Source organism: Hippocampus guttulatus, chromosome 13 (assembly GCF_054856545.1).
Source record: "Hippocampus guttulatus isolate MCC_2025c chromosome 13, RoL_Hgut_1.0, whole genome shotgun sequence".
Lineage (NCBI taxonomy): Eukaryota > Metazoa > Chordata > Actinopteri > Syngnathiformes > Syngnathidae > Hippocampus > Hippocampus guttulatus.
The window spans coordinates 18,290,086-18,302,313 of record NC_141273.1 but is presented as its reverse complement, the minus strand read 5'-3'; the positions used below and the strand labels follow the sequence as shown (position 1 = coordinate 18,302,313).

General features: G+C 41.7%; 1 protein-coding gene across 2 annotated transcripts in view; it reads left to right on the top strand.

Moving 5' to 3' along the window:
* Window positions 1-12,228, top strand: part of dicer1 (dicer 1, ribonuclease type III) — a 115,823-nt gene that overhangs the window by 17,461 nt on the left and 86,134 nt on the right. For both annotated transcript variants that reach the window (XM_086126957.1, XM_086126958.1), the window contains exons 7-10: window positions 2,296-2,456; window positions 2,571-2,739; window positions 8,582-9,054; window positions 9,252-9,384. In XM_086126957.1, coding sequence (XP_085983083.1) covers window positions 2,296-2,456; window positions 2,571-2,739; window positions 8,582-9,054; window positions 9,252-9,384 — 936 coding nt within the window. The remainder of the gene's footprint in view (window positions 1-2,295; window positions 2,457-2,570; window positions 2,740-8,581; window positions 9,055-9,251; window positions 9,385-12,228) is intronic.

Below are 12,228 nucleotides of genomic sequence, written 5' to 3'. Positions count from 1 at the left end.
AAACCGCCACCCTCCTCGAGGTTGGGGCAACGACCGTAGGGACGGGTGATTGATGACCGTCGAGGCGCCAAAGTCCAAGAGGTCTGCTGGCAGACCAGTTGTTATATGGACATCCGTGTCATAAGGATCCTTTTTCATGAGCACTTTGAAACAGTAATTCATGCCTTTTGTCACATCCCGGCTGGATTACTATTATGCACTTTGCTTTGGAGCCAACCAGTCCTCCATTAAGTGTCTCCAGTTGGTCCAGAATGCTGCTGCACGCCTCTTGACTGGTCGAGGGAGCACAAAACTCCTACACTGGCATCCCTTCATTGGCTCCCTATACATTTTGGAGTTCTTTTTAAGATCCTATTTGTTTTCAAATCTTTAAATGGCCTCACTCCACCTTACTTCTCTGAGCTCCTCCACCCCTCCGCCCATGCCCGGCGCCTCAGGTCTGCGGACCAGACATTATTAGCGGTACCAAGAACTAAGCAGATGCCCAGAGGGGATTAAGCCTTTTCCGTTGCTGGTCCCCCTCTTTGGAATGACCTCCCACTGAACATTCGGCAAGCCCCCTCACTGCTCATCTTTAAAATCATCTCAAAACTAATTTCTGTTCTTTGACTTTTGACTAAGCCTGACTCAGACTTGATTTAATTTTACTGTTTGTGTGCTTTCTACTGTCTTTGTAAATATATTGGTTTATTGTTTATTGTTGTATATATAATACTTGCGCCATGTCGAGCACTTTGTATACAGCGGTGGTTGTTGTATAAATACAGTTGAATTGAGAGTTTCACATAGCCATGGCATACCTTTCCTTCATTGTTTCAATTAACTGGAAATGCATCATAATAAAATAAAGCAAATGGTTTGAGCACTGTGTCTCACAGTCATGGCATGGGAGTATTAGCCAATGACAATATTGTTCGTGCTTAGTGAACTAAGATTAAAAAATATGTCAATAAACTGGTGTAGTATAATTAGCAAATGACATTTAACAACATCCATAGGTCGTTTTCTTCACTTTTTGAAATTTGCTTACTTCTCTGCCTTCGAGTCCAAATTTTACCACATTTAAAAAAAAACACGATGACGACAATTCCATTGTAACGACCCAACTGTCATGTTGTCGCCATTTGCATAACTCACTGAGAAGTGTTGGTTCTGTGACTTGTTTTAGTTTTATTCCTATTTTTGTTCAATTCTGACTGGCTTGGGAGGACTCTTTGTTGACATTTGAGAGTGAAGATGTAGATTGCTAAGCTAGTTTCCCCATTCTATTTTTTCGCAAACTTGTGGCTGACTTTAAGACTGGATCACCTCTTTGAAGTGCTTGTAAAACATTATTATCCATTAATCCATCCATCCATAATACAAGCCGCTTATCCTCATGAGGGTCGCGGGTGTGCTGGATACTATCCCAGCCATCTTAGGGGAAGGAGGCAGGACACACCCTGAATTGTTTGCCAGCACACATGTATCTTAAAATCCCCCAGAAGCAGGATGTGTTCATATATCGGTATGATTTGGGCAAGATTTGAAAAGCCATTCAGAAAATTCTTATTGCATGTTGGAGGACAGTAAATGGCAGCGCAGAGCACAGAAACAGCCCTACCGACTTCAAATAAAGCGCCTTTTAAACTGGTGATCAATGTGGTGAATATAATGTACATTGTCCAAAAAAAATTTTTTTTAAATAGTTGCTGTTCCTCCACCACGACCTGAACTTCTCAGAGCGTCCAAGTAAGAACATGCAGGCGGTAATAGTTCTCGCATCACACTGCACTCATCATTGCCAGCCCAAGTCTTATCAGGCAGAGGGAATCCAGGTCATTGAAAAGAAATAGCTCCCTCAGAATGAAGGTTTTGTTTGTCAACGACAGAGTTTTTAATAACACTATCCTGGTGGGAGCAGCAGGAGTGTGCAACTCCTTCAATCGGCGAGGTCAGGGAAGCTCCCTCAGCAGCTGGGCTTCCACGCCGTATCGGAGGAGGTATGGACGGCAGCACAGACAATCTTGGTGGGAGAGACGAAAATTGGTTGGAAACAGAAATGGACAGGATTCCCGAATGCGCCACAACGGACTACATCCGTATGTTCAGGAATGAGCAGGGGACAACCCATATCTTTGTACATCAACAGTCTCGGCAAAATACCAATCACCAGAAACAGAAAATAAAGCCGAAAACTTAAGACAGTCTGCACACAACGGCCCACTGTATCTTGAATAGTTTTTCTCTTCTTTTCTTGATAATGATCCTGCTGTTTTTTTTGTTTGATTTTTTTGTTTATGTCACTTTCTGCAGCTTTTTGATGGCAGTTTATGCAGTCCTCGTATTCTGGGTCTCACAGCCTCCATTCTGAATGGAAAGTGTAACCCATCAGATCTTGAGCAGAAAATCCAGAATTTGGAGCAAGTCCTGAAGAGCAGCGCAGAAACTGCCACTGACCTTGTAGTTCTTGACAGGTCCTGTCATAATTATTTTCATGATTAATATATTATGGAAATCAATGAAATAGTGTGGGATTAATATATTCACGATCAATACATCAAATGTCTTTTCTATTCAATTTATTCCAGATATGCCTCTCAGCCAAGAGAAGTTGTGCTGGACTGTGGCCCCTATCTGGATAAAAGTGGGCTCTCCTCTCGTCTACAAGTGGAGTTAGATGGAGCTCTCGACTTCTTGAATGATTGTACCATTTCTGTTACAAGAGAAGACAGGGGTCCGACAGTCGTCCCTCGGCAGGTCAGAATGATTATATCATGTTGCTTTTAATTCATTCACTTCAAGCGTCTCCTGCCATCAACGGGTATACTCTTTTCACGGCGAGGTGTGGAGGAAGATCTGACGCAGCTCCACTGTTACGAAAACAAATTGCATTGTACCAAAAACCTACACCTGGAAAACCTACAAACCCAGTGAAGTTGGGATGTTGTGTTAAACATAAATAAAATAGAATACAATTAGCTCAGGGAACATATGGAGGCAAATCTGTTCCCAAATGGGCGAATCTGAAAAACAGTTGGTGTCAATATGACTCAGATCTTTGCTCTTTGTGGGGCATCTTTGACTCTAGTCCCTGCAAATCGCAAAGGTCACCCGTAAATATATTGTAATGTATAAAAAGTACAGCTAAAAATATTTCTTTTTTTCATATGTATTTTGTATAGAACACGCAATAAAATGAACTAAATATAAATCAATAAATAAATACAAGCAAACACAAATATCCAATGGCAGGAAAGAGTCCCAATAACATTTTGTGGTTGTCCAACTTCTATTCAAGAAATACAGTGAAGTGCAACAATTATATTTAATACAATAGGGCTTGAAGTAATATTTTTGAATACTTGCCATTTAATCTGAGTTCTGACCAAACAAATTTGTTAGTCAGTCTGGACACTGGATGGCACCAATGTAATGATGAACAAAGTACGTGACTGTCTGTGAATGCACAACGAGAAAATTCACAAAGGGCCACTGAGAGGCAAACAATTGCGACCGTTGGCAAAAGTAGAAAAATGTGTTCACGTCAGGGTTCTTCCAATGCCGCATATGTACGAGAAATACTCGGTCAACGTACACCAGACATTCAACAACAGTTTTACTGTTTTTTCTGAGTTTCACTGCCTTCGAAACCATTCGCAATTGTCCTCTGCTCAGTGGGATATGGGCTTTGAAAAAAAAAGGTCCCCTATTTATTTTCCCTATCCATTTTTCCTTAAATTGCATGAAATTAATGCCAATTTCATATCATTGTGTAAAGGCAGAGTCCTTCACGTTATTCTACACTACTATTTTTATTATTATTTTGTGGAGGTTGAGGCCTTCACACACACGTCATTCTTCACCATTAACTTTGTTGTTACTTTCATTATTGCCATCGCAAACAGCTAAATATCTATAATAAGATGATAAAGCAATCGAGACAAGCTCGTTTCTCAAAACGTATTAGTGTTAACCGGAATAACCGCAAAAAAATTTTTTTTTCCACAATTGATCGTGTCATGAATCCTGTTTTTAATGACCAAATCCATCCATCCATCCATCCTTTATCTGAACCACTACATACTCACTATATCCAATCGCAGGGCACACAGAGACAAACAACCATTCACACTCACAATCATGCCGAAGGACAATTTGGAGCAGGGGTGAGGCCAACCTCCCACATTGACCCGTTACAGCAGGTGCATACAAACAGACGTAGGCACACGCTCGCACATGCATGCACACACGTCTGCTATGATGAACAACAACCATAACAGACCCTAACATGGACGAAACAAAAAAATAAATAAACTAAATACAAGACAACACTGCGATTGGAAAATAGAAAGCCCTGCTTACCTTAGTAGGGGACCTGACACGGAGGCAATGATGCACGTTTGCACCGTGTTAATTTCTAGAAACATCATTATTGTAGCTCACGTTTACCGTTTTAAAATACTTGTCCTGGCGCTCCAGATTCCCATTGTTTGACACTGCCATCTGTGAATGACAAATCAAATAAACTTTGAATGACAATAAACCCCCCAAAAATGTTGATATAGCTCAACAGCTCTGATGGCAAGCTGCACTTGCAGACTGCTGACCGCTAACAACTTTCCGTGATACAGTTCATGCCACACAGTAAATTAAAGGTCTTATTTTTTTGACTCCCTTTTTTGTGAAAGTTAAACTAATCGGATTCTTCGGGTGCAGTGTACAGTAACACAAAAATACAGTACATACCGTATTTTCCGCACTATAGGGCGCACCAAAAAGTCTTCAATTTTCTTAAAAGCTCACAGAGCGCCTTAAAATCCGGAGCATCTTTTGTATGGTCATTACGGTAATACATCGACTCCAAGATGGCTCCTTCCTGGAGACATGCTTCCAATGTTATAACTTGCTGTTGGTTCAGTGAACTGTGTCACTGCTTTATTAAATAGCTCCGAAAAAAGGAGAGCTGTGGTGTTCATTTTGTAAAACTGTCTCAACAAATACAGGAACGTCTTTGTCTGTCTACATTACGTGCCTTCTTCCGTTCGACTTGAGAGGCGTTCAAGACCACCTCCGAAAAACGTAAACTAATTATTACTACAATGAAACTACAAAAATTGAAAATAATACAGTACATCAAAACTGAAAAGCAAGCAAAATAAATTCTATAGCCACCCCTACAGAATTTATATTGTGATTTCATCATTTGTGAATACACAACAAAGGAATAAATAACTACTACTGATATCTGATCGTAGTAGTCGTGGCGCTACGATCAAGGAAATGCCTATGCGTTTTTCGGAGGCGGTCATGAATGCCTCTCGAGTTGAACGGAATAAGAGAAGGCACGGAGACGGACAAAGACTCGCCTGTATTTGTTGAAAAAAGAAGAGATGTGGTTTTATTTATTTATTTGTTCAAACGCAAACTGTATTAATGGTTTTCACGGTCTCAACAAATACAGGTATTGTACGTCTTTGTCCGTCTCCGTGCCTTCATCCGTTCCACTCGAGAGGCGTTCATGCCACCTCCGAAAAACGTAAATTAATTATTACTTCAATGAAGCCACGAAGAAAATCAAGCGAGGAAATCACAAAATAAATTCTGTAGGGGGCCGGGGGGGGGGGGGGGATATAGAATTTATTTTGTGATTTCCTCGCTTGATTTTCTGTTTTGATGCATTATTTTAAATTTTCATAGTTTCATTTAAGTGCAGTAATAGTTAATTTACATTTTTCAGAGGCGGTCATGAACGCCTCTCAAGTTGAACGGACGCCTCTCGAGTTGAATGGAAGGAGCGTAGCACCATCTAGTGGAGGCATTGTAGATTGTGCCTTATAATGTGAAGCGCCCAATGTATGAAAGAAATTTACAAAATAGCCATTCATTGAAGGTGCACCTCATAATCCAGTGCATCCTTTAATGCGGAAAATACGGTATTGATAACACACACACATAGACACCCAAATCCTTTTTTTCCTCTTCCATTTCCTAATACACCCCTCACGGTCAACTTGGGACCAGTCGGCGGACTACCAGTCGACTGCGATTAATTGATTGGACACACCTGATTTAGAGTGATCAATTAACTAACCATGCATGTTTTTGGAATGTGGGAGGAAACTGTCGGACCCAGAGAAAACCCATGCAGGACGGGGAGAACATGCAAATGCGACACAGGAAAGCCGGGGGCCGGAATCGAACCTGTGACCTCTCCACTGAGGCTGACATCCGAAACAATTGCCCCCTTGCGCCCACCCAAATCAATATGTTGTCAAATTCAATGTGCGAAGATTTTTCAGCCCATTTTAATAGTAAGATAGAGGCTTTATGGTGAAACGTATCATATTGTCCCTCCTTAGATACCAAGACCTTGGAGCATCAACCAGGACAAATGTTCCTGGTTGATGCCGAATTATTGATCAAGGTTATTTCTCACCTTAAACCCACAGCATTTGTTTTAGATCCAACCTCCACATCCTTTTTTAAATCTGTTTGTTGTTGTATTGTTTGTTGTTCTTTACATGAGGATTCGATGATACATGTATGTTCTTCTTTTATTTGAAGGTCCTGTATTTTTTGGTTGTAATATTTTAAATATTCTTTAAAGTGCTTTGTTACAGCTACAGTGGTTGTGAAGGTGCTATTCAAATGATGCATTGTATTCCCTTTAGCGTCGTTCCATCTAGTTGATGCATAACGCAACCTCAGCCACTATTGTAGCTTCTATTCTATGTGCCTTATAATGTGGTGTGCTCTAAATATGGAAACAGTTTTAAGTCATTCATTGAATGTGCGCCTTATATTCCGTAGCACCTTATAGTGTGGCAGATACGGTAATTAGAATTTTTCCAAACCTACTACATCACGTACCTTGTTATGATCGCAGGTTTTGGACTGGTGTGTTCCTGGTTTGGCCGCCGTGTGCATGTCTGACGTTCCTCACCATGGTCCAAGGAATGCTCAGGGAATTTATATGAATGATCAGACGGAGGGAAAATTAGAGGGAACATTGGTTGTGGGGCTGTCCTGGTTGTCAAGCCTCTGCAACATCATGTGGTCATCAGGGACAGTGCCTTTGAATTGGCAGACCGAGGTTGTGGTCCCACTTTTTCAGAAGGAGGACCGAAGGGAGTGTTCTACAGGGGGCATCACACTCTGGTAAGGTCTATTCAGGGGTGCTGGAAAGGAGGTTCAATGGGAAAGTTGAGTCTCAGATTCAGGAGGAGCAGTGTGGTTTTCGTCCCAGCTGTGGAACAGTGGACCAGCGCCACACCCTTGGCAGGGTCCTCGACAGTTAATGGGAGTTCGCCCAACCAGTCCACATGTTTTTTGTGAACTTGGAGAAGGTTTCGACCGTGTCCCTCTGTGTGGACAGGTTCCGTAGTATGGCTGTTCACCCCCCCCACCCCCATGTTAGAGTTTGGTTCGCATTGCCGGCAGTAAGTCAGATTCATTTCCAGTGACAGTTGGCTGCCCTTTGTCACTGATTTTGTTCATAACCTTTATGGACAGAATTTCTAGGCATAGTCAAGGCGTTGAAGGGGTCCGGTTTGGTGGCTGCAGTTTTGCATCTCTGCTTTTTCATGATGATGTGGTACTGTTGGCTTCTTCAAGCCAGGATATTCAACTTTCACTGGAGGTGTGCGCTGGCAAGTGTGAAGCGGTTGGGATGAAAATCAGCACCTCCAAATCTGACATAATGTTCCTCAATTTGAAAAGGGTGGAGTCCCCTCTTCTGGTCATGCAATCAGAGCTGTGGAGGAGTTTAAGGGCAGAATGGAATGGAAGATAGATGTGGCATCTGCTGTGATGTAAACATTATTGGTCTGTCGTGGTGAAAAGAGCTGAGCCAAAGGGCAAAGCTCTCAATTTACCAGTTGATCTACATTCCTACCTTCACCTATGGTCACGAGCTGTAGGTATTGGCCAAAAGAACAAGATCCCAGATACAAGCGGATGAAATGGGTTTCCTTCGTGGTGTGTTGAGCGCTCTCCCTTACAGATAAGATAAGAAGCTTGTTTATCTTGAAGGGGCTCACAGTCAAGCCACTTCTCCACATTGAAAGGAGCCAAATGAGGTGACTCCGGGCATCTGATTAGGATGTCTCCTGGAGGTGTTTTGAGCATGTCCCACCGTCAGGAGGCCACAGAGACAACCTAGGACATTCTGGAGACACTGTCTCCTGGCTAGCCTGGGAATGCATTGGGATCCCCTGGGAAGAGCTGGAAGAAGTGGCTGTGGAGAGTGAAGTCTGGGCTTCCCTGCTAAAGCTGTTGCCCCTACAACCCAACACTGGATAGGCAGGAGAGAATGCATACATGAATTGACACTATTGTTTATCCTTGTAATTTTGACTCAAAGAACAGGTTTTAAGGACAAATTGAATATTTTTTGTTGTGGTCAAAATGCCAGCAATCCCGCCCCCCTCCTCCCCCCAACACTGCTTATGTTTATGGTAACATTTTCCAGGACATACCCCCCCCCCCCCCCGCCCCCCCAAAAAAAGAGAGTCTTGACAATTGGACTACTTATTTATTTGTTTGTTTATTAGAAACTCAAAATATATCTTCTTTTTAACACCGTCTTTGTCTTGTTCAGGTCTTAAGTGACTGCAAGGCTGTGCTGCAGGTGCTGGGGCCCTGGTGTGCAGACAAAGCAGCAGGCATCATGGTGCGTGAGCTCCAGAAGTATATCAAGCATGAACAGGGGGAGCTTAACCGCAAGTTTCTGCTCTTCACCGACACCATTCTCAGAAAAGTTCATGCCCTCTGTGAAGAACATTTCTCTCCTGCCTCCTTGGACCTCAAGTTTGTCACACCAAAGGTTCTCCGTCTGTTGGAAATCCTGCATGAATACAAGCCTTTTGAGCGGCAACAGTTTGAGAGTGTAGAGTGGTACAACAACCGCAATCAGGACAACTATGTTTCTTGGAGTGATTCTGAAGAGGAAGATGAGGATGAAGAGGTGGAGACCAAAGACAGGGGTGAAGCCAACTTTCCTTCGCCATTCACCAACATTCTCTGTGGAATTATCTTTGTGGAGAGGCGTTACACTGCAGTAGTCCTAAATCGGTAGGTTTACCCAAGTCACCCCTGGTTTGGTGTAAGAGGCACAGTGTTTTCAGTGCAATCAATCAAAAATGATCATAAATCCTGATTTGATAATTTTTTTCTGGACACATGTTCAACTCACTGATTGTTAGGACAGTGTTATAGCACAGACAAAATGCCATTGATCATCTCTGTGACATTTTGCATTTCCTTTTCAGTCTTATCAAAGAAGCAGGAAAGCAGGACCCGGAGTTGGCTTACATCAGCAACAACTTTATTACTGGCCATAGCATTGGTAAAAACCAGCCAAGGAACAAGCAGATGGAGGTGGAATTCAGGAAGCAAGAGGAGGTATAAAAACACAACAAGTATACTAGCAAACCAAGTAGTGGTGCACTTCACCTGTGTGCCATCTCATTTTTAGTGTATTTCTGTAATAATGACAAAAATATTCAGAAAATTGAAATGTGTCTCCTGTAGCAGCTGGATCTGAAACCTGGGCCAATATCACATTTAGACAGTTAAGATCAATTTCATAAATAAATAACACAAAGCTAAATATGTTTTAAAAGGTTGATTTGTTTCAGGGTTTGTTTTTTAAATATATATGTTGAGCAATGGTTCAAATGGGGGAAAATCTTCAACAATGCTTATTTTTATTTTACTACAGCCCTGAACAACACATTCAAACAATAAGGTTGTTGCAGCCTGTTTCTCCATGCCCAATTAAAAGGGCAATACACACAGAAAACAGGGAAAAATGAATAAAATAAATGGGGAAATGAGATACGGTGCTAAACAGTGTGCTGAATAAAATGGACCAGAATAGCTGGGAATGGTGACTGCTCTATCTGTTGGCATAGTTTGAAGTCCTACACTGGATTACAAATGGATAATGATTTACGCCTAGACCACCTGAGTCAGTATTAGGGATGAACAGAATGTAGTTGTATCGCTATAACCTAGCTACACATGAACGTTCAAAATATCTCAAAATCAACGATAAGTATTTTCCCCACGCGCAACCGCATGTACAGCTTCATTTTTATGTTTGCCGTTAAATGCAGCACCAAGGCAAGCCAATCACAAACCCCAGTCATGGGGGCTGGGCCAAGACAGATGAAGCCGACCAATGTCAAATATCTGAGAGCAGGAGCGACTCAGGAAGACACATCCACCTACAAACACAGAGGAGAATCTTTGTAGAGAGTGGATGTAATGGATGTTATGTTACACCATGTTAAAAAAAAAAATCACCATAACTTTATTTTTTTGTGCATTTAGTAGAAATGTGACAAGTGGCCGCCATCTTGGAGAATTTTTCAAAATATGTGAAGAGCACTTAGATGCCATGTACATGACAAATTCTATTTCCCACACTGCTCTTCTCGGTAGTCCCGAAGGACCACATGAGTAGTCAGCAGGCTTGTTCTAAAAATAGTTCACATGGGACATGGTGCGTTCCGTGGAATGGTAAAAATTTGAAAATATAAAGGCTTGCAGAGGTTGATAGAAGTAGTGTTGCATATTGATATGCATCTGTTTCTTACCTTGTTAAATCATTGTTGGTCATTATTGTGAGAAATCAATATGATCAGTAGTTAAGCGATTTAGCGACTTTTGACTTGATTCATGATTCAAAGGTTCCCTTTGGCATGGAAGTACTTGAGGGTCAAAGAAATAAATTTATGCTAAGACACAAGCAGGATCACGCTTACCTAAAATACACACATTTTTAAAAATTGGCCGACGACTGTATTTTAGAGGCCCATATATTTGTTTCTTTGCTAGCGATAATTCCAAATTTTAAAGTCCAGCGGTACCTCCACTTATGAACGTCTCTTCATACGAAATTGTAAAGTTACGAAACGCCTCAGCAGGAAAATATTGCCTGTTGTTATGAAAGAAATTTCAAGATACGAAAGGTAAAAATACAGTATGGGCTGCCAGTTGCAGCAGATCAGGGTTTCCTGAAAGCAACATACTTATATGTCATTGGCTCTTACCGAGCATCTTCCTTGGCTAAGAGGGACTTCTACCATTTGTGTCTATGTGTGTAGATAGACAGATATGTCGATGCAGCATCCTCGTCATTTTCCACTCGGGCCATGAGGCGTTCCAATAGTTTTATGTAAATGTGAATCACCCAGAAAAAGTGGTCACCAGTTGGGCGATCGCTCACTATGCATTTTCGAAGGATTGGTAAAAGCCGACAAAGGCAAATGTCTTTGGATCAGTTCTTTATAAAACCCCAGGCCAAAACCACTTCTGAGAGAGAATATGAACTAAAGAGGGCAAAAAATGATGAGATTATAAGTTAAATTGCCATCATTTTTATTCTTTACTCTTTTCTTTGTTTTTTACATTATGCACAAATCTCCTTTATTGTGCAATAATCTAATTGTAGCATGTATTTGTTTACATATTTTGATGCATTTTTGTGCTTTAGAAAAGCAGCGGTGGGGAGTTGGTTCGCAGCCTTGACCAGGTAGCCTTATTTTGAATGTTTCCTGATCCCGTCAGCTTTCACAAGGAAGCCATGACACTGACAGCTCAGGCAAATGCTGAAGAGACAGCCAAAACTGTCCACTCATTTTTTTCTTCACCAAAAAAAAAAAAAAAAAAAAAAAAAGACCTGATAAAGTATTGATGACTTTGCCAAGCCTGGTGTGTTTGAAATATTTCTTGGGTTTTCAAGCATGTTTGGACCCAGAAAATTTGCATTGTATTTTTGGCAAACAGTACATTGCCACGGCAACAGCGTTTGACTTCATTTCACATCATGAAGGTCTAAACACTCTTCCCAGGAAATATGAGGTACATCTGGTTAACCCTCAAGGAGAGAAACGGCCAAGGATAAATCATTTCCTTCATCCAGTAGGTGGTGCTCCAAATATGATGAAAAATATGTTTGCATATATTCAGGCCTGGACTCACATACTTGAACACTTGACAGGTGCGTCACACCTGAATTGATGGGATGGGTTTTTCCATCTCAATGAGGCTCAGCCCGCAATCGCAAGCTCGTGAGTAGAGCGGTGGACGTGGACGGTGCAAAATGGAGCCACCCCTTGTCAGCATTCCTGACCATCCCATCTTGGCCAGCCTGGTTACCAGAATTTTGCACTTGTCAGCCTGATAAATTAACCTTGGAAGGGCAAATGAGGTGCAAAATATTCATATGTTGTGAGAGCT